The sequence below is a fragment of the Zootermopsis nevadensis genome, unplaced genomic scaffold (assembly GCF_977971745.1).
Source record: "Zootermopsis nevadensis isolate Lab colony 2312 unplaced genomic scaffold, Znev_1.0 Znev_ptg000016l, whole genome shotgun sequence".
Classification (NCBI taxonomy): domain Eukaryota; kingdom Metazoa; phylum Arthropoda; class Insecta; order Blattodea; family Termopsidae; genus Zootermopsis; species Zootermopsis nevadensis.
In genome coordinates this window covers 10,988,684-11,014,212 of record NW_028259148.1, presented here as the reverse complement: position 1 = coordinate 11,014,212, position 25,529 = coordinate 10,988,684, and the positions used below count along the sequence as shown (strand labels likewise).

Sequence of the window (25,529 nt, the reverse complement as noted above, 5' to 3'; positions counted from 1 at the left end):
TGGTAGTACAAAGAAAACTTATCAGGTCCTCTGCACGGACTCAAACATGCCTAGGAAACACGCATTGGTACATCGCGCACACCAAAGGTATTCTAAAAAGTAAAAAAAGTTTGTCCCACTATACGCCATGTAGGCGTTTTGGGGTGAGTGGAGGTATAGCTCCTCTCTTCCTTGACCTCAGCACTAGATGGGGGTGAGTGGTCAGCATCACGCCCCGGCCGGCTTTACCCCCGGTACCCATTATAGAGGAGGCTGGGTGGGCCCCAGAGCCGGTCTGGACGCAGAGGCTAGAGGAAAAATCCTCTGCCCCCGTCAGGGATCGAACCCCGGTCGTCCAGCCCGTAGCTAGTCACTATACTGACTGAGCTATCCCGAAAGGTATTCTAGGAAAAGGAAAATTCAGCTCTTCATCATTTAAATGTTCCTGGTTTACAATGTCTCTGCTAACTCTGGGCAAGTCTGAGGCAACCACAGGGCAGATTCCATACCGCAACCAAAACGGTGATTAGTAAGAGGGTCCCTAAAGTTTACTGAGTGTTCTGAACCACAGTGGGGGGTACGGTACACTTCATTTCCCAAGAATTTATTTTTGGAAAATTTTAAGACATCAGTTCATAAGCAAAATCTGAGAGATGTGGATGAATGAAAACCCTGTTAATTCCTCTGTAAACGACAAGTATTAACCTAATGAAAACTTATTCGATGTAAAGCTGGCCCTTTTACACTGCCAACACAGGGTGAAGGCAAGGAACCGTCCCAAGTGGAGACGACTTCGCAGTTATAATTTTATGGTTACATTAAGTGCAATCTTCATCAAAGTACAAATGTACAGATTTTATAAATTATGCCTGAGGCAAATGGCATTTCAAAATTATTTTTGCGGTGCCCGAATTTATAACTTGTGTTGGGCAAGGCCGTGGTCTAGGCAACACGGAGTTTTCCTCCGTGGCATCCCAACAATTACTCCATTCACACACAGAAGAAGGCAATGGAAAACCACTTCTGGATCATCTGCCAAGAACGTATATGAACAGGTCCCAGTCCGAGAAAAGGATGGAAGGATCCTGTTCATATGGACCTGTCGTCAGACAGAACACTAAATAATATATAAAATGTTAAGGTGAACACAATATATATTTAAATTTAATCTTCTATTTTACAAATACTTCACTATCCGAAGAAAAAAAAATAATAATAATAATATATCTTACTTCTATCAACAATATCGTTCCAAGTACAAATTGCAGATCACATCGACATGCAAAGAACTTGCCAGTTCAGAGGAATGTTTAGACCAGACAGGATTACAGACTTGAGATCCAGTGTTCACACACTGCTTTGGTTGTCCTGTGAGTGTGTTCCAGAAACGAATACACTGATCAGCTGAGCCTCCACCGCTAGCCAAGAGTCCACGTTGGTGCGGGGACCAGGCAATAGCTGAAAAAAAAAAATGTATTTCTGTATATTAAGAATTGTGTCCAAATCATCAGTTTGATACATCATGCTGCATAGAATATTAAAATAAAGAAAGAGAATGAAGGAGGCAGAGATGAGAAATGTGAAGAAATTTACTTTGCAAATTATAAATGCTGCGCAGAACAGTGAAATCAATGACATCCAAAGAATATGAGCACCATATTGGAGAAACCATGAACTTGTATCAGTTATATTACGCTCTTCTCAATTTTCCATTCCAGCACTCAATTACGAATCATGTGAAGCAGCAAATACTATACACAGTACAGGGAAATGAAATGCATTTAGATAAAAAAATTTGGGCGGGGGGAGGGGGGGAGATGACATGGAGTTTTTCAATTAATGCTCAAGGCATGGTATAATGGCATTAAACAAAATTTGCTCCTATTGTTTTCAATCAATCCCTTCCACGATCAATATCTTTTTGAGAATATGAACCAAAACATAACATTCTTTTTATTTCACATTTGGAATATATCCACAAAAATGGTGTCATAAATAAATGTGATTTACGGGCAATGATTGGAACCGATTCTTCCAGCACTTATGGTTTTAAGTGCATGATTTTTCCTGCATCAAAGACTGCACAAACACGTGACAATATAATAACAATATTTATTCACTTCATAGAATCTTATTTTAATCCGTCACAAATGCGGATGATAAACACAATGATTCCTACCTTTCACTGCTGCCAAATGCTGAGTGTAAGTCTGCACAGGTGAATCCAAATGGAGATTCCAAATATTGAGGCGATTGTCATTGCCACCGGATGCCAGGCTCTGCTTGTCTGGAGACCACTTCAAGCTGCAAACCTTTAAACAATGTATATTTATAGTAATTGAAATTGATGACAATAATTTAAAACATATTTTTCAGCTCTAACTATAATAACAATATTAGATGTGAGGTTCTGACCGTGGTGAAGATGTTGATGCTGTTCTTCTGGGTCATGATGCGATGCGGAGATGAAATGTCTTTATCTTCAGAGCTCAAGATGGAGACTGTATGTATGTGTCTCCAAAACTCTGGTATCTATGTCAGTCCACATGGTTTAACAATCCAGAAAAATATTACATCTGTTTTGCAGTAATAACACTTAAATGATTTCCTACTTACCTCTTGTCGATGGCCAAGCAACCTTCTCTCTGGCACAAGACTAGGAGTTCTCACATCACATTGTAAGATAAGTCCATCCCGACTTCCTGACGACACAACATCACCATTCCAAGCAAGCGATCCAACTCTGTCTGGATGGGTCAGCAGCTCATTAACTTGGGAATTTATAGCAACATCCCAGACCTGCACGTAGCCATGATGTGTGCCAACTGCTACCAAATTTCCCTACAAACACAATACACCAGGTCATAAATTTGTCCAATAATAAGAGTCAGTCCTAAATTATGTCAGAGGTGATTTGATGTGTTATCTGTTCGGTAACATTTCCTGGTCAGAATATGCAAATTCTTACCTATTATCTACAGCCGCTGAAGAATATGGCAATAATATTTCATTTATATAAAATTATGACATCATGGTACATCAGAATACAGACAAATACATTTTTCTTTGCAAGTCTTCATGGATGGAGTAGGCTATATAAATAACGCCCTCGTAACTGGCCCCATCTCATACCCACCTTGAATGTGTGTAACTGTAATGTTTGCAAAAATTACTGTTAACACTAAACACCCACAAGCCAAAGTTATACAGACAAATGCATGTATCCTGAAATAAATATGGCTACCTCACAACAAAAATCTCTATAAGACAAACCACTAAAATTTTGGGCTTGGTCTCCCTCACTTGGCAGGCGGAGGACACAATTCTTCTCCACCTTCCTCCAGGAAGTTTGCAACAAGAAATCCAAATTCTTCAGATTTCTTCTAATGCACACAACAGTGAACTTCAGAAATAACAAGGTGTTTCCTTTGTCATGGACACAAAACATAAAATGAAAAGCAGAAAGCACCCACAGAAATGGGGCTAGCAGCTGACACTGATTTGAGATGGGTACAAGGAAGACGAGCAGAAGCAGAATTGCAGCAGCAACAACAAGAGGCCAAAATGGGGACTTTGGCAACTTTCGGAATTAAGAACACAAGTCCACAGACTTACTGGGCATGAGACAAGCCTGAGGAAAGTTACTTTATGACAGGCAATAAAAAGTCTACTCCAACAGATAACAACCCTTCCTGATCCCATGTTGCTGTATAAGAGAGGGACCTTCTTTTGCTCTAACTTCAAGGGCAAAGTCCACAAGTCATATGTTAGCTACAGTTGAACACATCCTTCAATAACATGGTATAAAAAAGCACAGTAGTAGAGTGTTAAACGGGAAGAGGCTATGCAAAGCTCAAGAAATATTGGCCACCTAATATCAGGACCTGCTCTCCAATAAACAAATGTGTTAATTGTAAACCAACAATTACGTCAAATAGTATTCTAGTGGCGGGTGACCATAGGCTGCATCAACATTACGTACTACATGATAATTTTCCTATACAATTAATAATGTATTTATGCACAACACATACTTTAAGATTAACAACAAACACAGCAATAACCAAATACAAGATTTCTAGCTTCTGGGTTGTTGCGCTATGTAGAATGGTCGATGTTTACCAACGTTTCTGAGGGCGTGCTACCTCCGTCATCAAGGCGATGAATACTACACAGCGCAACAACCCAGAAGACAGAAAACTTCGTAATCACCGCTGTGAAAACCTCAAATCTTACAACCAAATTCAAATTTAACAGAAATACTTTTCAACGGCCTGAGTAAAAATAGTCTGGCCAATACTTACGTGTTCATTCCATGCAACTGAAGTTACAGAGGTGCCATCTCCAGATAAATCACACAGCCTTCCAGCCTGATTTGTGCTTGCACAAAAAAGATATATGCAAGTTCCTAATCCCACGCTTAACACATTCTCTGAAGACCAGTCAATAACATTGAGGTAGAAGTCATCTTGGAGATAAAAGGCATCCAACATCTTCAACAGAAAAGACATAAAATTCAAATAAGGTAGTACAGCACATGAAACTCTCAATGCTTAATATAAAGAAGAAGAATATTATAACTATTTTATAATAAACACTCTATCACTGTCTCGTGGCTTGTGTTGGCAGAACAGCTGATCACGAAGTCACAACAGACACTTCATTTGTGGATTTTTGAAGATTAAAACTAATACAAAATATGACTAACCTTGTAGGGTATTGGTGATATTTTCCTCCTTGACCTTCTCGGTGCACTAAGCAACTTTTGGCTTTGTGCACTAAGTGGTGACAAGGAAAAGATATTTGATCCTGGAATGAGCGCTCTTCTCTCATCACATTGGTCTCTAAGATCTTGAATGTTGGCGCCAAGAAGTTCGTTTATCAGCAAACATGTGTATGCCAATCTCCCACTCCCTCCGCCACCATTTTCACGAGCCTCTTTCGTAGTAAATCCATTCTGGCCAGACTCATATATTTAAAAACAGACACAAATTTCAGTGACATTTCTACAACTTGCTTATCTTAAGAGAAATTCATAAAGCTTATAGACAATGGGGAGTTGACAACTTCATGCAAAAGACCTGATGGGAAGTGAGCTATACAAGTACATCACAAATAGCAGTTTTAAATGACGGTATGAAACACTAACTCCATGTCCAAACAGAAAAAAAGTAAATTAATTACAGGGCATACAGCACTGCTTATGTCAAGTTGATAATCTGATAACATTTTTGTACAGTGCAATGGTAGTCAATTTTTGTGGATAAAGGTTCATTTACATATCTGATAAAGTACTGTCATGAACATAAATTGATCTCATCCTCAGCACAGCATACTCACTTCATCTATCCACTACTTTTAAAAAGTCACAAAAATCATAACTCAATGAAAAACACTTACTGTGTTCATCTCAAACTTCATCCGCCATCTGTTGCCATAGCGTGGCCGAATAAACCGATCGCCTGTCTGAAAGTAAGGAAAAGATGCCTGTAAAATCTCACAATTCCTTTAACCACATTTTCTCAACTAACTGAGAGAACAATATACAATATGAAGATAACTGTCTTCTGGGGCACTGTGCCAAGTAGCATCGCGGAAGTCCACAGACGTTTCAGAGGTGCTTGCTGCCTTCATCATCAGAGCAAAGAAGGCCGAATGTGCGTCTGAAATGTTGTCAAACTTCGAACAGACTACATGGTGCAACCTCCAGAGGACACTAATTTCCTTACCTGCTGCCATGAGAACCTGAAATGTCACCAGTATGGAAATATGTAACACACTTTTAAATCAGAGAAAAATTCTTATACTCAACTGCACAGTTCATGTATTAGAAACCAGAATGCAAGTAAAATCTAGAAGCGTCCTCAGCTCACACACCAGAGACACACACGACTACAGTCAAAATGCCTTCATCACCACTAAGCAGTGCAATAACGAACAAAGCTATCAGAACGACAAAGAAAATTTCCACTTGGGTTGTGAATGAACCTATTCTTTGCTGCTGCAGACTTCAAAGTTGACATGCAGAAATTGTTTGCGATTGTCATACGAAGATGGAAGGATACCATCAGGCAGGATCCATGGGACACAGGAGATGAAGATGATTGGATTTTCATAGCCAACGGCAGGGACGGGGGAGACTTGGGTTGATATGGTGATGAATAGTGTTCCCTAAGCCATCAAGTAAGTAAGTTAGTTAGTTAGATGGTTGCTTCATCAGCATATATGCAAAACAAAAAGTGCAGCCTCACCTATGAATAAGTAAGGATAAATCACACAAATCACGGATATAATATAAAACGGGAAACTCAAAGCACTTTTCTGTGCATCTATAATTGTAAAATGCTAACTCCTCCAATTTTATCCTTTCCTCTCCCTTAAACAACCACACGTGTACATGCACATGCCACTCTGCCATGCTTACAAAGTCCAACATTTCATCTTACCCACAAATCCTAATGACCACCAACCAACATCATGTGGGACTGAATGTCATCATGGCAGAAAGTAACAGAAGTGCACGAAATTAATATTGTCTAAAAGTGCCATCTTCAAGCGGTCACCTGCAATAATAAACATATGAAGGGGAAATCTTCACACACACAGAAATATTCATTATTTATTTCCAGTTCACTTGAAGACACTTTCGGTAGCTCTAACTATACAGCATCAAATGCTACAATGGTTTCTGAAGTGGAAGAGACATGGAAGGAAGTGGTCACAGCTTACTTCAAATACTATCACGACATTCGCCCAGAGGGACTGAACACAACCATGAAAAACTTCAAGATTTGAACTCACAACTTCCCAAACACAGTGGTAACCACTTAACAGCGACATTAAGTAAAGAAATGTTACATTCAGCGACAGGTTATAATTTAATAACACTTGAGCAGGTGGAAACCAACAGTCACACTAATTTTCAGCAGGTATATATTACAATCACTAAAGTTGTATTTTTCTCCTTAATGTAAAGAAGATGAATCAGGTGTCTTTATTTGGCCCAGCTCACTCCTCACACCTCTGACATTCCGTGTGAAACAGATCGTGCCCATCAGAGGGTTTCGCTGGATAAATAACAAATTACACTGATCCTATCATTGTAAGCTCACGGCCTGAAGATACACTTCCCAAGTGGGCAGATTTCTGGGTTACATATTCTGATTGCTCTGAATTCTGCCTGCCTAAGGAACAAAGTGCAAGTCTCTCCACAAGGATCAACCATAATATTCAACTTGAAAGTAAATGATGAGCTCCACGTAAACAACGCAAGTGGTCACATTTGCAACCGTTCTTCCTTTAGGTAGGACTTGAGGTACTCATGACAGCGGATGTGAAGACGGCTGTTTTCTGGGTTGTGAAACTGTGTGGTCCGGTAGAAGTTTACCAGCATTTCAGATGTACTTGCTGTCTTCATCATCAGTGTGACTTATAGCCATCATGATTGGAGGAAGCTAGTAACTCTGAATTGTCAGTAAACTTCAACCAGACTACATGGCATGTGAACTCAGAAATGAGCCATCTCCTTACATCCTTTGGACAAAAGACTTGGTTTGGCTCTAGAGGTGTTTTGACACGTTGATAACACAAAACTGAAATGTGTCCACTGGGATTTGTTCCCAGCCATCCAATTCAATTACAGTGAAACCTCGATGCATCGTTTTCGGCGGGGGTGGGAAATAAAAACGATGAATGCGGGAAAACGATAGATGCGGGAAAGCATTAAAAATTTAAAAAAAAACATTGTTTCTCTTTCAAAGTTACTTCTTTTTACCAAAAAAGTCTTTAATGGACAACTGGTTTGTCGAAACTTTACGTTTTAGGCCAAACAGAGCCCTTTCCACGTTCAAAATGTTTTCTTCGTCACGTTCACTAATATTATGCGCATAAAAGAACGACTTCACTTTTGCCAATGCAGCGTGTGCTTCGGCAAAACTCGGCAAAGTTCGGGCTCGCATTCGTCGTTTCTCCCTCTTCCTCACCGCTCCATCAACCTGCGCGGACTATAACAGGAAAAATGGAAGTACCAGTACTGCCGAACTCAACGAAACGTAGCTGTAGAAGACACGAGATGAACCAGAGAATGAAAAAGTTTCGCTCGCCTTTCCTTTGTACTTATAATAAAAGCATTTGTGAAGAAATTCACACTGCACATGCCATCTGGCATCGCTGGAACGAAATATGAGTGCACCCAAATTAAAATTTCTGACAATGGGCACCGCCATTCACTCCAACTATCACCCCTGCACCGCTGACCCCTCATTCCAAAAGAATCTGTGCTGGTTGGGCGACATAACAGGTTACCGCTACTGTGTATTCCAAAAACATTGTGCGTCTTTCGGTATTAATTTATCTCAAAAATCTGCATTTTAAATTCTCAGAAACGATCATTGCGGGAAAATTGTGGGCCGGGACTAAGATTTTTGAACGATCGATGCGATAAAACGATAGTTCGAGGAACGATAGAAGCGGGAAAATGTAACATTATTTTATATGGGATGTATTCGGGACCGAACAAAACGGACGATGCATCCGGGAAAACGATAGTTCCGGGAACGATGGATAGAGGTTTCACTGTATTCATCATGCTACCATAGTCATCAATAAGTTTACAAAATCAGAAATTAACTCCACTTACCATTCTAGTAGACTTAAAGTTGGCACGAGTAACCTATAAAAGAAGGATTTATAATTAGTCAAGCATTTTAACATCAATCACCTTCTTAACTAACAAATACACACAAATTAGTTCAGGCTCAAAGGGACAAATTATCCTATAAAAGTGGGAAAGGAGATTAACAATGAATAAAAGTTACAACTACTGAAATAATAGAAATATTTGGAAGTTAAAACCAGTACTATTATTATTATTATATAATGTAGGAAAAATTAAATTTCTGCTGTTGTGAAAGGTTTTGTCACAAGACACAGCTCACCACTTTCTGTATGGTGTTCTACTTGGTACTAAGGAGTATTGAAACACAGGTATCAGAATATAACAAATTTCACTAAAGTAAAGAAGAAACTACTGTACCATTACAAATTAAACCCAACTTTAAAGACTTCCTTTACAGCAAATCTGAATTCAAAGATGGAACATTAAGAGAACCAAGAGAATGACACACAAATAGTCAATGTAGGAAAGCATTTAAACACAAACCTACTTACCTAATTACATCAAGTAGTCTAAAGTTTTCCACAAATTAATTTATATATCCAGTGTGTCTACGAACCTTGAATATTTCAGTTTTCAGTAAAAGAACCTACAAAAATTCAAATGCAGAACACAGACAGCTGTTAAAGACAAAAGAGTATCACCAAGCCCCATATCGATTAGGAACATTGCCACCTACACCTGCCATCTATGCATATATCTAAATTACACAAGAATGCAAGGGTGTCAATAGTTGAAACTGCTTTTTGCCAACGTTAAAGCTAAAAGTAATGAACTGTAGGTGTATTTTATTTACATAATTCAGCAAAGGAACCATTTCTTACCTGGCTATATTGTTTTACTCCACACATTAGTAAAAGCGTTGAGAGTGGACCCCGGTTTTTTCGGTTTTGCAGATGAACAATTAGAAAAAACAATTAATTTCAAAAACAAATATAACAAAAGTAATTTGAACATAACAATCAAATATAACAAAACAATCAGATTCTTCACCAGATGGTGGCGAAGAGGTCTAGGACTGATTGCTTCTCCTGAAACAAGATATGAATATCACATCAAACATTTTTATAAATGTCTACAAATGTAACCTTAAAAAGTGTTAACATTACAAGAAATCCCCCTCCCCTCAAATGGATGACTTAAACATCTTACCTTCTTTGAATGAGCTTTGCTGAATACTTTCCAGAACTGAAGAGTCTCATCACAAGTGCCAGTTACGATCACTTCTCCATCAGGTGACATGGCCAGGTAGGGCACACTATACGGATGGCCAGGGAGTTCTGCCTCCTGTCCCAAGCTGGGATACTTCCACACTCTTATTATGTTCTTTGGGTAGCCAAGGGAGCTAAACCTACAACAAACAATCAAACTTCCATTAGAATTGGAATTAAAAGCAACAATATGACATAACATCCATACCAACTTCCATGATAATTTGTCAGCCATTCTCAATTAACAGCCAATGACAGCACAACAGGTGTTGACATCATCAGTTAATGCACATTGGCATCACTGTAGATTGTAATCCAGCTACCTCACAACTTGTACCATGCATGTCATGTTGGTATTACAGATTGCAGAGTACAATTATGGAGTAAAATCAAAACAGCATAATTTCCATGCCAAAGTCATAAAAATCTATTCAGACATTCTAGAGTTGTAAGTGTATGGTAGGACAAAGAAAACTTATCAGGTGCTCTGTACGGACTCAAACATGCCTAGAAAACTTGTACTGGTACACCCAATTTGCCAAAGGTATAGCAGAAAAAGGAAAATTCAGTTCTACATCATTTAAATGTTTCTGGTTTACAATGTCTCCAGGGATGATCTCTCCAGGCCTCTGCCAACTTCGGGTAAGTCTAGAATCTCCTGTTCAGGTGGGGGCAACCACAGGACAGATTCCATTACCCCAACCAAAAGGGTGATTATTAAGAGGGGCCCTACAGTTTAATGTGTGCTCTGAACCACAGTTGGGGGCCTGGTATACTTAATTTTCCCCAGGTTCAGAGGAATGTTTAGACCAGGCAAGATTACAGACTTGAGATCCAGTGTTTACACACTGCATTGGTAGTCCTGTGAGCGTGTTCCAGAAACGAGTATGCTGATCTGCTACGCCTCCACCACTAGCCAAGAGTCCACGATGGTGCGGGGAACAGGCAATAGGTGCAAAAAAATGTATTTCTGTATATTAAGGATTGTGTCCAACCAAGTACTCCAACTCCGTCAAAATGGCCTTGCAGCTCATTAACTTTTGAACTTATAGCAACGTCCCAGACCTGCATGTAGCCATGATGTGTGCCAACAGCTATCCCTACAAATGCAAAACACCAGGTCATTATTGTGTCCACTAATTAAAGCAAGTCCTAAATTATATCAGAGGTGATGATGCGTTATCTGTTCGGTAACATTTCCTGGTCAGAACATGCATATCCTTATCTACTATCTACAGCACTTGCAGAATATGGCAATAATTTTTCATTTATACATAATCATGACACCATGGTATATCAAAACACAGACAAATACATTTTGGCTCATAGGTCTTTATGGCTGGAACAGCCTACATAAACAAGGCCTTCACAACTGGCCCCATCCTATAACCAACTTGACTGTGCATAAGTGCATTGTTTGCAAAAATTATGGTAAACATTAAACAACTGACATGTCAATGCATAGTGATAATTTTCCTATACAATTAATAATGCATATATGCATAACAAATACTTTAAAGAATAACAACAAACACAGAAATAACCAAATTCATATTTAACAGAAATAATTTTCAACAATCTGAGTAAAAACAGTCTGGCCAATACTTACGCGCTCATTCCATGCAACTGATATCACAGAGTTGCCATTTCCAGACACATACTTTAATACAGCATCCACAGCAAAGATAGACGCAACTTCCCAATCCCACACTTAACACATTCTCTTAAGACCAATCAATAAGAATGAGGTAGAGGTCATCTTGAAGCTCAGGGGCATCCAACACCTTCAAGAAAAAGACATAACCTTCAATAAATATGGACAAATATTAAAGTACAAAATATGAAACTCACAATGATTAATATAAAGAAGAAGAAAATTAACTATTTCATAATAAACATTCTATCATTGTCTCGTGGCTTGTGTTGGCAGAACAGCTGATCATGGAGTGACAACAGCCACGTCAGCCAATTCAGATTTCATCAGAGACGGGGGAGAATCAGACACTGAGACGGAATGTGGAGTGAGCAGAGATACTTCATTTGTGGATTTTTCAAGATTAAAACTAATACAAAATATGACTAACCTTGAAGGGTATTCTTCATATTTTCCTCCTTCACTTTCTCGGTGCACTAAGCAACTTCTGGCTTTGTGCACTAAGTGGTGACAAGGAAAATATATTTGATCCTGGAATGGACGCTCTTCTCTCATCACATTGGTCTCTAAGATCTTGAATGTTGGCGCCAAGAAGTTCGTTTTTCAGCAGACATGCGTATGCCAATCTCCCACTCCCTCTGTCACCATTTTCACGAGCCTCTTTCGTAGTAAATCCATTCTGGCCAGACTCCTATATTTAAAAACAGACATAAATTTCATTGACATTTCTACAACTGGCTTACATAAAGAGAAATTCATAAAGCTTATAGACAACTTCATGCAAAAGACCTGATGGGAAGTACATCACAAATAGTAGTTTTAAATGATGGCATGATACACTCACTCCAGGTCCAAAGAAAAAAAAAAGTAAATTAATTACCGGGACATACAGCACTTCTTATGTCCTCAATTTCATAATCTGTTATTGTTTTTGTACAGTGCAATTGTAGTCAATTAAGATGAAACCAATTTTTGTGGATAAAGGTTCATTTACATATCTGATAAAGTATTGTCATGAACACAAATTGATTTCATCCTGAGCACAGCATACTCACTTCATCTATCCACTACTCTTATAAAATCACAAAAATCATAACTTAATGAAAAACACTTACTGTGTTCATGAGAAACTTGATGCGTCAACTCTTGCCAGCACGCGGCTCAATAAAGCGATCTCCTGACTGCAAGTAAGGACAAGATGTCGGTAACATTGCAGTTTGAAGTACAAAACAAGTAACGCACTCCTTCCCAACTTAAGAATTTCAACTGCAGACAGGAAACAACAGTTAATGAGAAAAGAGAATCAGCAAGGCACAGAGCACATACTAACCTGAAACACCGACTCCTGTCATCCATGCAGAATCTCCAAATTACACAAATATATAGAGGTGGCGGTAGATGGACTTGCTCTCCTCCTTCCCTACTCCAGACCTTCTCCCACCACCTTCCAACCCACATGGTCCTCCTCCAAGACCTGCATCCATCTCTTCCTCGGCCTTCGACGTCTCCTCCTTCCCTACTCCACAGCTTCTCCCACCACCTTCCAACACGCAAGGTCCTCAGGTCCTCCTCCAAGTTCTGCATCCATCTCTTCCTCCGCCTTCGACGTCTCCTCCTTCCCTCCAGTCTTCCCTACTCCACAGCTTCTCCCACCACCTTCCAACACACATGGTCCTCGAAACAAGTGCTTTTGATGATCAGACTATTCTTTAGCCTCTTCAGTGGGTGCATAAGCTGAAACAAAAGACAAGTTTCTGAAGAGTCCTTTGAGCCTTATCTTGCATATTCTGTCTCCTAAAGGCTCAAAACCTAAATAGCTTCGTTTTTATCCACCCTGCCATGTCCATTCCACCTCACCTCCTCCAATGCCACCATGTCCATCCCATACTTCAGCACCTCCATCATTTTTCCTACCTTCATCATGGTTCTAACATTCCATGTGGCCATGGTCAATGTCGCAGTTCGCTTCTGAGTCCGTGAACGTTTGCCAGGTCCATTACCAAATGATCCATCCATCCGAGGCTCTTTTGAGAGTATCCTAACAATATTTGTTTTCCGGGGTGGGGTTGTTAACCCCAAGCCCAACCCCCAACCTGGAGAACCAGGGTATCACTCTTAGTCTGGCTCATCGAATTAGACCTGTCCAGAATGGGTGACCCTACCAGGAGCTGAAGCTCTGGCCGGCATAGCCCTAAGGGTCATTTGAGCACGCAAGCCTCCTCACCCAGCAAAATTTATTTGCCTTCGACAAGGTGGTGATACCTTCAGGAGGAAACAATTTAACTATTTAATAAAACTAATCCATTTAACAAACCACAAATAATTAAACTATTTAACAAAATCTTAACAATTAAGTTATTTAACAAAATACTAAACAATTTAAAAATACTAAACTATTTACTAAAAGAATTTAACAAAAAAAATTTCAACTAATTTCCTAAAAACAATATAAGTACTGAATTGAAAACAATTTAACTATTCAATAAAACTAATCTATTTAACAAGCCACAAATAATTAAACTATTTAACAAAATCTTAACAATTAAGTTATTTAACAATTTAACTATTTAAAAATACTAAACTATTTACTAAAACAATTTAACTATTTATGTAAATGACTATTCTATACTGGTATGGACTTGAGATCTTCCAGAATCGAAGCATATAGATCTTCGTCCATTTCTGGGATCTGGAAAGGAAATAAACATTGGAATCAAAAAATGAACTGGAATAATGGGGAACAAGTATGGAAACACATGCGGCGAATATCTCGTGGAAGGCGATCTCTATGGCTGTGGTCACAGTGGCACTGACATCGGTCGTTTCGGCCGAACTCGCCCGATCTTTTCAAACCAGTTGGAAGGCACGTGCGTGGTCTCAGTGCAACCGATCTCATCGGCCGATTATAGCAGATGTCGGACGGTGATCGGGCGAATTCAAATCAGTTTGTTTTTTTCGGCCGATGTATGATTCATGTGAGAGATACAAAGATGGACTGTGAAAAATTGATAAGTTTGGTGCAGGAAAGAAGAAGTTTGTGGGATCCGCGATGTGGTCAGTATCATAATAGAGATGTAGCTCGGAAGCTGTGGATTGAGATCGCCACTTCATTGGAAACTACAAGTAAGTATTGAAATTATTAACATACACAGATATACAACCATCACACATTATAATTAATTATTAATTCAACCATCACGCAGTGTGTTAACAATTGAATTGTCATTTCTGAAATAATTAACGTAACCAACAAAGTTTTAAGGTACATTTGTGACAAGAAAATATTGTTGAAATGCATTGCGAATTTCATAAGCTCTCCGTGATGACCGATTGAAACGTCTTGTAGAGTTGGCCTGGTCACTATCATTGTTTTCATGGGTTGCGTTGGTATCTGATAATACAGACTCACTTATTCCTTATGTATCGATTACGATATTGTGCAATAAGCAAACGCACTTGACAACAGTATCAACGTGACTTCAATGTAATTGTAGTTCCGTCTTGAGGCATCTCCATTTGCTTACTAAGATTCCGAAGGCACATTCGATTGAGCGTCTAACTCTACTCGGGCAATAATTAAAAATCTCAGTTTCGTGGTCATTATTGTTCCCAGTAGGATACGGTCTCATCAAATATTCCTTTAATGGATATCCTTGATCACCAAGCAATACATGAGGCACACTAACATTTGTTCCTGGCAGTGGTTTATTGGGTGGTACGTTGAATGAATTATTTTCCAAATGATGATAGACACCAGTTTCCATGAAAACACCACTATCGCTCCTTCTTACATATGCTCCTACATCCACGGTTATAAATTTATATTTAGCGTCTGCGATGCCTTGAAGATGGATGGAGACATTTTTTTTTGTAGTTATAAAACATGGAGCCAGATTTAGGGGGACATTTTATGCGGATGTGTTTCCCGTCAATGCTTCCTACACAATCAGGAAAATTCCACAAACGCTCATAATCACTTGCAATCTACTATAGAAATTTGTGATTAGTCGTTGTCGTCAACCAATTTGTCGTCAAAAAATGATGTCATCAAAAATATCACCTTATATTTGTTTACTCGGCATTGTTGTGGAACACAACAATGCCGAGTAAACAAATAACGCTTCACTACCAAGCCAGTCGCATTATCACTGCTCCAGAAGCAGCACGTCGCATTATTAAAAATTGACCGACATCTGGCCTAAAACATCAGAAAAGTGAAAGAAGAAGTTATCAAGTATTTGAAGTACCAACTCTAACAACTCCTACAAGGTAAACTGATACTTATTCAATATATTACGATTACGAAAGTATTATGAAAACTGACTTTTGATCGATTTTAAGACAAAGATTTGCAGGGGTGGCTCTGGACGTAAAAAGTTGACTGAACAAGAACTGTTGGCCTCTGAACAGGGACGTAAAGAAGTACAACATCAGACCTATTTAAGAAATAAAGAAAAGCGAAAGAAGACTTACATTGATAAACGACACCATATTAACGACACACATAGAAAAACAGACGAAGATTTGCAAGGGTGGGATTGGACGTAGAAAGTTGACTGACCAAGAAGAGTTGGCCTCTGAATAGGGACGCAAAAACTTAAACATCAGACATATTTAACAAATAAAGAAAAGCGAAGGAAGACTTACATTGATCAACGTAGAAAAACTTATTCAACAAGAACAGAAGAGCAGGAGGAAACAAACGAAGACTTGCAAGGGTGGGGTTGGACGTAGATCCAGGCAATACTTTTAAATGAGAGGCACGTCAGTAATTGTGTGGTGGGCATTTTCTGTGGCAATAATTAACTGTGAGTGTGTAATTAGTTCTGTGTGATAATTAGGCAAGTACTGGCTTATACCTCACGCCTTGCCAGGTTCTTTTATTCTATAATACGTATTTCTAGATGTGGATACAAAGATTTTAAACGAGTTTAATTTGGCTAAAAATAGGTTCTTGAATCTGCTCAAAAATGTGCAGTGGCGTTGCACTTATATTTTCTTCTGTGTTTCACTTTACTAAATGTTCAGGGAAAGTTATCTTACATCCCAAATAATTCTGCTGGATAAATGTTCCTTGAGTCCTTTGAGATTGCCACCAAACAATTCAAAATCCCAGTTCGTCAATTTGTAATTTTTGTTTTCAACAGGGACATTGAAAGTGAAAGTACATATTGAAATGAAGCTCAAAAGGACCATTTTAAAGCCAATTCTATTAACAATCACACATAATTAAAAATACACCTACAAAATCATCATGTGCTCGAATGTTCAGATATTTCTTAACTGTATAGTTAAATTGCCATTTTGAATTTTCTCTTAAACACATTTTACTACACCATTTACATAGATTAGTGCTTTCAGAAATTTATGTTGGGCCCAAATAATTGTTGTAATCAAAAGGAGAGTTGACACTAACCTCATCGTCAATAAACTGTTGGATTTCAGCATTCTCACTGGCGTCCAAAAATTCTGCCAAACCAAAGTCATCATCAAATGGCACAGGAACATTTTCGTCGTCGGCCACTCTGTCTCCTGCGCATGACGGTTCGACATACATTGGTGGATTAATGGGCTGCAACGAATTAAACAAAATTCTTGTAACTTAAATTATTGATACAACATTCGATATAATAGTACGATGTCAGAAGACCCTGACAATAAAGAATCAGATGCACATTTATATCCAGAATGATAAAGTCTCATCCTTGATTGCAGTGAACGTGATGAATTTTATGCAGATGCACTCTTCCCAAATGGGATGTGATGAAAATGTGACAGAGGGTTTTGATGTAAACCCAACAGAAATGGTTAAGAGCAATAAATGTTTAATTACAGGTGATTTCAGTGCTCATGTAGGAAATGATGTAATTCTCGTAGGTCAAGTAAAATGGCGACCTGTGTATATTTAATGTCCATATAAATATAAACTACTTGTAACATGTCTTTCCTTTCAACGGCCAGTTTCTTTTTAAAATACAGAATTAATGTTTAAAACTTAGGGCAGAGTTTTAGGGATTTAAGTAGTGGAATCTGCTAAATAAATTCAACTGCGATGCGTTCTTACAAACAGGGGCAGACTTACTTTCCTACTCACCCCGATAATCCAGAGTTTACAGCAGTCATTTTTCACCTCTGACATTCCTCACTCCTTTGTTTTCCATGTGCAAGCGACAGATGTCAGGCAAGTGCAATGACGACGTCTTACCTTTGATGAAGTGACACGTTCCCTGCCTGTTGTCTCTGCCCGTTGATGTTCACGGGCAGGCAGGATACGGGCTCTCCTGGTCTTCGCCCTGCTGACGCGTCGCTTCGCAGACTGGCGTCGCAACATTTTCTTCCGGGCCTTTGTGCGGAGAATCTTCTTTTCGCGGGCCACATTGGGGTTGTAGACATAATCTAAAAACCCAAAGAATGACATTCAGATTACAGCATTCCGTACACGGTTGTTTCTGATCCCGTCATTTGACATCAGAGAAGAAAAATCAGTGACATTCATAAATCATGTATTACAGAAGAACAGAAACAGTACAATGTATTTTGATCATATCTAATTGCAGAATTAAATGTTTAAGTTACTCCATTTTAATATTATAACATCTCGATGCGTTTCGATATCTGGGTTCTGTTGCCTTGACTCATAAACGTTTCGGAGAAACTGTCTCCAGCTTTCCTCAGCTTTCTCGTCGTCTAATATAAATATCTCCATTTCCCCGCATAGCACTACAGCCCTGAAGATTGTGAAAGTACCTTTCTCCGAAGCGTTGCATCTACTTATTCGCCATGAAAGCTCCTGATAATACAAAATTAATATTTCCATTACAAATATTAAAATGAAGCAAACATTAATAACACTTTACAGTCAGGTCTTCCGTGTTACGTACTGCCTCAGTATCGAGGTTGAAGTCTCTTCAACTGGTACACACCCACATGACTTTGAGGCTTTTACGGCGGTGGGAATGAGGATGATGATTATATTCTGGATTTTGGTGCAGTGTAGACGTAGCAGGAAAACAAAAAATACATAAGCCGTCTGTACCTTTGCTGATTATTACCACTCCAGCTATGATCAACTCAAATCATAAAGCATGTTACTGAAGAATAAATACTCAGCAACAGGTCAGTCAATCTCAAATATATCTGAATCAGTGATGTCTCTCAAAATTCTCGGGTACATTTTTTGGAAGTTTTCTGACGTATAAGAGAGCTGCTGCTTATTGACATTAAAAGAAAAATTACTTACCAGGATATTTCTTCCTATGTTCTTCATCCGCCTGGCGGGCCCGAGCAAAATACCCTTCCTTGTCCTTATTTTGAATAGTCCTCCACATACAGCCAAGTCTGCAAATAGAAAAAGTGAAACTTGTAAGAATACAGGCAGGTTGCAGGACGAACATCAAGGGTTGCAGCTGGGTAAAGGCAAAGGCAGTGGTGTTTGAGAGCGCTCAAAATGTTTCACTTGTTCTCGACGATCAGAACATTTTCAGTAAATGGAAATAAGATATCCAATTTCAAATTTCACCTCATGCATACTCTACCCAGTGTGCATTGTAGTGAAGGACGATGACATTGTGAAGCAGTTCAGGACGATTATTCCTAATTGCATGACGTAAGTTATTCTGCAGAGAGGACATTTCCGACACAGATTGGCAGGATTTGAAGAAGGTGAAGCTGATGGTATTCGCCGTCTTCCTCGTCGTTGGCAGTGAGTACTTGATACACTAGGACACTACTTTGAAGGTTGCGAGTCTTAATGTAAGAATTGTGATTTAACTCACACTGATTTTTTTAATCACAATTGAATTTTTCGAGGATTAAAGAACGAAAAAAGGTCATTCCGTAATGTGTCATTTTTTCTTGCCTGCTATACCTACAACCATTCACACCTACCTGATCTGACTACGCCAATCGGAGGAGTATATCGTGCCCTTTCATATGTATATTTTGGACTTACTTCAATATAACGTGTTTGTCCCCAAAAAATTAGTTGACATGACTTTTTAAGTACACACATTGCTTACCTTAAATTAATTTAAAATACCTTAAAATATTTGTAATTACACCATAAAAACACAAAAATATTATATAGTTATACAGTGTAGGCCAGTCAATGTTGAACATAACATAAAGTCATAAAAACATGTACCTAATTTATATTTGTGTTATGTTGTCAATTATCTTCACTTTTTTAAATTGTTTCCCAAGTGACAGCATTATGGAAATAAAAAGTACAGTGGAATGCGATTCATGTAAAAGATTTTGTGATATAATGTCATCTTTCACCAAAAAAGGCACAAGCTAAATACGCTCATCAGAAACCTCAAATAATAGGTCTGCTGAATTTGAATGGCTTTGAAAACAATTTGTCTTTCACAAATGCTCTGCACATTAAATTATTAACAAATAATTGTCCTCAAGTACATTTTGTATAGAAACTTACCTCACACTAATGTGCTTATTTTTTTCCCCAGGATACAGGGCAGCCAGTGTCTTTCGCCAATCATTGGCGAAGACCAGGAAGGCGTTTGGGGGGCGCGTGATTTTCTGCGCCTGTCCTACGTGTCTCTTATCTTGGTCTGAATCTGTGATCTTAAAATTTCCTGAAAGAAAAGTGGAATCCATATATAACATAGTGTAAAACCTATAAGAATCAGAATATGGTCAACAGTATAATAGAACATGGCTGTCTCCAACGTACGTGGCCCTGCAGATCACTGAAGAGTTACAGACATACAAATCTTAAGTAATACAACATGCTGTGTTAACATATCTGAATGAGGTCTCACTAACATCCGTATAACAGAGAATATCTGAACTGTGAGTAAGAGACAAGAGTTTTGTGTTTCAAATGACTGGTCAGTTTCTGTATCCGTCAGCCGTAACGAATACATTTCCTAGTATTATTCCAGTAGTATTCAGGTAATAAAGCATGCATTGATGCACACAGTACTCAGAAAAAATTATTCCTTGGATGACATTTTACAGAAAAAGACCGATTTCCTCTTGCAGTCCTACTGACATAAATTTGAATAGTTTATTTTACAAGCTCCCTCAACTGCAGCCATTAAGTACTGCACCATATGAACATATTTCATAGGTCCTTTTTCACCACATATGACGCCTCCTCTGGTTGAAGATTGAGGAGGATGTGGCCCTCAAATATAAAAGTAGATGCAAATAAGCAGTCATAGGCAGCCAAAAATAGCGGCCCTTGACTTTATGCTGGATGGGAATTTATAATCTGTCACTGTAATGATCACACAGTGTTTTTACTCGGTGTTTCAAAACAATTAAGATTATTAGAATTGACTATATTTAATTCCACAGATCAGTTACAACCACCAGATGATTTTGTAGATGTAGAGAAACACTACAAGGTTCTTCTATGTCTTTAGTATATGCACCACAATGTACACAACAAATGGCTAGCGATATTGATTTTTCTCCCATGTGCTTTGTAGCATTGTTTCACAGACTAGAAGAGCCACACTCATTTGGCCTCGTAGCTCTGGCAAGGACTGGCATTGGTGGTCTGTAGATGCACACATTGATGACAAAGATGATTAATATATGACAATTCAGACACTATCCCACTGTAGTAATATCTGTGTCTAAATTAGGCCAACTTAATATTAGGTAATAATAATAGGTAATGAAATATTAAAGAAACAGTTGATGGTGTCACAACAGAATTTTTACAAAATTAAATGTTTTCTAGTAATGCCCATTTATAGTATTGTTTAAAGAACAGAACCTAATGGATGTTGGTGTGAGCTCATCATCTTATCATAAGATTTTTTGAATGTATTTTGCCTCATTCTGTCCAAAAATTGATAGTACTGACAATGGTAGAGATGAGAAATGCACAAATACATGCAATTTTAGTTGTAAACCTTAAGGAAAGTGACCTCGTGGAAGTGGGAGAATAATGAAAATGATATGTAAATAGTATTATTGAATTTCTCTGGCTCACGTTACCGTCCAGGGGTGGGCTGTTGGTAAACGGCAACAAACATTTTGATTCCATAAGAGCAACTGTTCCTGATTTATAAGAAAGCTTTTCAAGAGTTGTGTAACTAAAATACGTTGAATGCACACATTTACAAATTTTGAATAGACACAATTTTTATATTTCAGTATTTTCTGTCTATCTGATAAGTTATTTCCATAAAGCAACTAACTTATTAGCTTTGGTGTATCTGATGCAAGTAACAGTGTCCCAACAACAGTACTTGCTAATTTTTCCTTCCATCCAACTTGCTTTCATTTCTTGGTAGAAATTTGACCTAAGAGATGAGTGAAATTTTATGTAGTTACTTGTGGATCAACCCCTCTGTCAAAAGTCTTATGATAGTCATAAATGATACTTTTATTATACTAATGCAATCTCAACTTATTTTAATTTAAGGTCACATTATGGAGGTAGGAGTCCCAAAATATTTAGGGAATAGGCTTATGTATATAGAATGAGAAAAAACAAACAGATCTACAAGTCGCATACCTTGAATAAATTAAACCACTTTAATGCAATCTCCTTCTGAGTTCATCTGCCCATAATATTTACAGTATCATTAAGTCTTCTGGTGAAAGATGGCAAATTAAGAAAGAAAGAAAAAATTGTCATTATGGGCTCAAATTCACAATAACACTTGAATTAAATCTTAAGCTGACCACACAGAGCATGTTCACTTTATTGTAAAGCTGCCTTTTAACGTGACCAACCACTAATGTTGTAAAACTGCTTTCTCATGAATTTTCATAAGGAACAGTTGAATGGATTTCCATCAAATTGGATATTAGGGATTTTTCAAGTTTTCTGCACATTAAACTTCTTGTAAAAAATTGGCAAATATGGATATTTTACAGGATTGAAATTGTTTCTCAGGCAAGATGTTGAACATAAATTACCAAGTAGATATTCATTGATGCAAGAATGTTATTAGCAGTAGTTGTAGAGATAAATGGACCACAAGGTTGTCTCGTGCTGTCATTTTATAACTTGGAAACCAATGGAGTAATTTTGATGACCTTTTGTACTGAAGGCACTTGTACAAATTTGCCAAACAATCCAACATGTCCTAAAGAGGAGCCCAAATAATAAAACATTTTCAATAATTGCTGTTTATACGACAGCAAAGTTAAAATATAACAATGACAGCAGAGCAAACACATCATAATCTTTACTTTCTTGGGAGGAGAGAGGTCTTACCTTCATCATCCAGGACACTGTTGATAAAGTCATCTAAGTCTTCCATTGTCGCAGTACTAGAACACACAGAGAGAACAGAATCAGCGATTAAATTCAGCCAACATACTTCTGTCTGTATTTAAAAAAATGACACTTTTGTGAAACTTAGCACCAAATTAACAGACAATTATTATCTTTGTATCACATGTTAAGGGTAAATAGACCATATGTAATGAAACTAGTGTTAATGGTAATCCATTAGTTCAGTTTGCCTAAATGAATAACTTAATGGTTATAAGTACCTGGTTTTACTGTAAGTTTATTTACAAAGGTACCTGCAAATCACCAGGTCAGGATGGTATTAACCAAATTAATTAAATAGGTCATATTCTCGTGCCCTCTAGACAAGGGCTGAGTGATCTGAAGAACCCTTAAGTAAGAATGATGTAAATGCAGAAAGAAATAATGAAAATATTAAACATGCTGCACTGCACAGCCCTTGATGATCCTGCTTTAGAGGAAGTGCAATATTCAAATTACAAAAATAATAAGGCTTCAGGTGAAGACCCTGTTGCTGACAAATGAAGAAAACATGGAGGTCAAGTATTATTTGTTAGAATATATAAATTAATATTTACGATAACAGTCCCTGAAGGAATGCCATCAGAATAGATGGACGGTTTGATATGCCCAATTTTTAACAATGGGGACGAGTATCATTGTAATAATTATGTTAATTGTGACATACAAAATTCTGTTACATATTATTCTTTAAAGACTTATTACATACATCAATGAGATAAGAGGGGTGGATGTGGATTTTGACCAATGCATCATGACCAAATACTTGTGATGAGGCAAGCAATGGGAGTGACGTTCGTTTTACAAATACGAATATTATTGGTGTTACAAGCATATAAGTTAATCCCTCTCCAAATAATGAGTCAGGCAATAAGGCTATACTATACTTTGATGTAAATTATATAGAATAATTTCTTGCATTTCAACACTGCATAAATTACATAAATATATAATGTATTTTACAGGCCTACTATGTGCTTTAATTTACTGCTCAAATACTTTCATTAACGTTGATGTTAATTTGCATTAATGCGGACGATATGGTAGGATACGATTACCTTATATTTGGTTTTACGTATTATAAGACGGAATACATTTCACATGTTTTCAGCTAATATTAAATGTCTCTTTAAATTATAATTATTGTGATGTTAAAATTTAAAACAACATTGACATCATCTTTAATGTCCATGCACTTAACATGTTTGGTATTTGCATCTAACACTAAACCTTCCATTTTCACTCATCAATTTATTATCCAGCTATAACTGGATGATGGATGTTACCGTAATAAGGCGAATTATGCTTAAAATGACAACTATTTTCCAGAAAATCAAACAACACTCACCAGTCCTTGTAGCAAGATGTTCCGGCCGTTTGCATTTGAATGTATTGGCACATCACACCAATCACAGCGATGCTCAATCATCCAATAAGAGTCGAGTACTAATAAAAAGCAGGATTTAAACTAATCTTGGTAATTAATTTATATAAAATATATTTTAAGTTAATAATAGATGTCTCCTTAAATTCGAAATTTTGTGATAATAAAATTTAAAACAACAATTACGTAATCTTTAATATCCACGTTGTTACTACTAAATATTATAATGCGGTAGCGGATGCACTCTATGGAGTACTCTAATTACTATAAGCAGAGGAGAGCACTTACTTGCTCGTTGCGCCATCTTTCGCGAATTGATGAACTTCTTCCGGTTTTGGTAGTTCTATCAATCATTTGAATTGGCATTATGATCGGCTTTTCTCCCGGGTTCTTCAAAAGTGACGTTTTAGACTCCCACATTTCTGCGGTTGTATGTTGAGGAAGCAATGAAGGAAAACTGAAAGAGAAGTTCAGGACAGTAATAAAGGATCAAGGGGAGAGGATAGCAATGTTAAGGTTCACTGATGATATTGCCCTTTTGGCTGAAAAGAAAGAAATAATAATCTACAGCACAATATGTGTGTATTCATTTTGTAGTGTGTTTCCAGGAGTCGCCATCTGACGGATGTCAGCTGTGTGTGTGTGTGTGTAGTGTAGAGTATTGTATTGGAGACTGTAATGTTGGACGTGTGTCCTTCAGACTGTGTCTCATGCGCAAGAAGACATCAAGAAATGTATACACACTTATTGTGTCCCAGAGTGCCAACAATTGTGCATGCCTCCATGTGAATAAATTTATAATATTGTGTTAATTGTCAGACCACAGATTGCAATTTTAAACTTACTTTTTAAATTCTTGTAATGAAAAATTCTAGACAATGGAAAGTTGCATACAACTCTGTTTCACAACAAAAAATGATTCCATAACGGCCTGGAGATGATGAGTGTATGAAATGCGCCCAGATTTAATTTTATATTGTTAATAATACAAAATATATTGTGTGCTGGAATCTTTGTTCTTTTACAGACTCAGTATTTGTTACAAATGGACTACTACAAGGTACATCTGATATGTATTGAATGTGGAAGTTTAAAATCTACAGTGACATTTATGCAGAATGCAGCAATTTCAAGCCGACATTTTGGAAAGGGATAGCATGAACAGATGTTTTTCATTTCTCTTTTTTCCACTCTCCCTTCATTAGACTCAAGAATCCTTCAGCTTTACAGAATTCTATTTAAAAATTTTCGTGTGAATATAAATCCATACATGTTTATCCCTGTTGACTAGTTGGCAAGGAAGGTGTGTAGGAATATCTGAACCTCTTCTGTAATTGTACAAAATAAAATCACAAACAGTC

General features: G+C 37.8%; 3 protein-coding genes and 2 long non-coding RNA genes across 19 annotated transcripts in view; 2 read left to right on the top strand and 3 right to left on the bottom strand.

Moving 5' to 3' along the window:
- LOC147873763 (fizzy-related protein homolog) overlaps window positions 1-13,154 on the bottom strand; it is a 16,203-nt gene extending 3,049 nt beyond the window's left edge. Inside the window, exons 1-14 of one of the 8 annotated variants that reach the window (XM_087349904.1) lie at window positions 12,849-13,154; window positions 12,634-12,699; window positions 11,949-12,209; window positions 11,474-11,648; window positions 10,714-10,964; window positions 9,478-10,004; window positions 8,618-8,650; window positions 6,426-6,542; window positions 5,380-5,445; window positions 4,688-4,945; window positions 4,284-4,472; window positions 2,596-2,820; window positions 2,159-2,291; window positions 1,212-1,437 (exon numbers count right to left, since the gene is read on the bottom strand). In XM_087349904.1, coding sequence (XP_087206030.1) covers window positions 1,217-1,437; window positions 2,159-2,291; window positions 2,596-2,820; window positions 4,284-4,472; window positions 4,688-4,945; window positions 5,380-5,400 — 1,047 coding nt within the window. In that variant the 5' untranslated portion in view covers window positions 5,401-5,445; window positions 6,426-6,542; window positions 8,618-8,650; ... (4 more) ...; window positions 12,634-12,699; window positions 12,849-13,154 and the 3' untranslated portion in view covers window positions 1,212-1,216. Of the gene's footprint in view, window positions 1-1,211; window positions 1,438-2,158; window positions 2,292-2,595; window positions 2,821-4,283; window positions 4,473-4,687; window positions 4,946-5,379; window positions 5,689-6,425; window positions 6,543-8,617; window positions 8,651-9,147; window positions 9,447-9,477; window positions 10,005-10,713; window positions 11,423-11,473; window positions 11,649-11,948; window positions 12,210-12,633; window positions 12,700-12,848 lie in introns of those variants that run through there. The other 7 variants (XM_087349905.1, XM_087349903.1, XM_087349906.1 and 4 more) reach the window with 7 other exon arrangements.
- Window positions 9,643-13,102, bottom strand: LOC147873764 (uncharacterized). The gene is made up of 6 exons (XM_087349804.1): window positions 12,950-13,102; window positions 12,077-12,209; window positions 10,860-10,964; window positions 10,464-10,593; window positions 9,806-10,004; window positions 9,643-9,684 (listed from the first exon to the last, which is right to left on the bottom strand). Exons 1-6 carry the CDS (start codon window positions 13,100-13,102, stop codon window positions 9,643-9,645), a joined length of 762 nt encoding a protein of 253 aa, XP_087205930.1.
- LOC147873762 (uncharacterized) lies at window positions 12,862-24,250 on the bottom strand. Of its 8 annotated transcripts, XR_015535387.1 has the most exons (8): window positions 24,133-24,250; window positions 22,725-22,780; window positions 19,956-20,115; window positions 18,759-18,856; window positions 17,724-17,914; window positions 16,935-17,090; window positions 13,074-13,252; window positions 12,862-12,977 (listed from the first exon to the last, which is right to left on the bottom strand). XR_015535387.1 is itself a non-coding variant. In XM_087349913.1 (7 exons), exons 1-7 carry the CDS (start codon window positions 24,183-24,185, stop codon window positions 13,151-13,153), a joined length of 816 nt encoding a protein of 271 aa, XP_087206039.1. In that variant the 5' UTR covers window positions 24,186-24,250; the 3' UTR covers window positions 12,862-13,150. The 8 variants fall into 8 exon arrangements, 7 of the variants coding, with proteins under 7 accessions (XP_087206039.1, XP_087206043.1, XP_087206040.1 ...); XM_087349913.1 differs by having other exon boundaries at window positions 12,862-13,252; XM_087349917.1 differs by lacking the exon at window positions 12,862-12,977 and having other exon boundaries at window positions 13,154-13,252; window positions 16,935-17,050.
- Window positions 13,114-25,529, top strand: part of LOC147873757 (uncharacterized) — a 65,457-nt gene continuing 53,041 nt past the window's right edge. The window contains exon 1 of the long non-coding RNA XR_015535397.1: window positions 13,114-13,189. This is a non-coding gene — a long non-coding RNA (uncharacterized LOC147873757). The remainder of the gene's footprint in view (window positions 13,190-25,529) is intronic.
- LOC147873761 (uncharacterized) lies at window positions 20,111-25,529 on the top strand. Its single transcript, XR_015535402.1, has 3 exons — window positions 20,111-20,332; window positions 24,114-24,261; window positions 25,196-25,529. It is a non-coding gene; the product is annotated as an uncharacterized LOC147873761 (long non-coding RNA).

Excerpts from the sequence above, each read along its gene's own strand:
- LOC147873762 (XM_087349913.1), bottom strand. The coding sequence starts at position 24,185 with ATGTGCCAATACATTCAAATGCAAACGGCCGGAACATCTTGCTACAAG. Across the intron at positions 20,116-22,724 it reads CAGTGTCCTGGATGATGAAG|GAAATTTTAAGATCACAGAT; the intron begins GTAAGACCTCTC and ends CTTTTCTTTCAG. Across the intron at positions 18,857-19,955 it reads AATAAGCACATTAGTGTGAG|ACTTGGCTGTATGTGGAGGA; the intron begins GTAAGTTTCTAT and ends TTCTATTTGCAG.
- LOC147873764 (XM_087349804.1), bottom strand. The coding sequence starts at position 13,102 with ATGCAGAACTTGGAGGAGGACCTGAGGACCTTGCGTGTTGGAAGGTGG. Across the intron at positions 12,210-12,949 it reads TTGGAAGGTGGTGGGAGAAG|GAGTCTGGCCAGAATGGATT; the intron begins GTCTGGAGTAGG and ends TTTTAAATATAG. Across the intron at positions 10,594-10,859 it reads TGACGGAGTTGGAGTACTTG|GGCCCCTCTTAATAATCACC; the intron begins GTTGGACACAAT and ends ATTAAACTGTAG.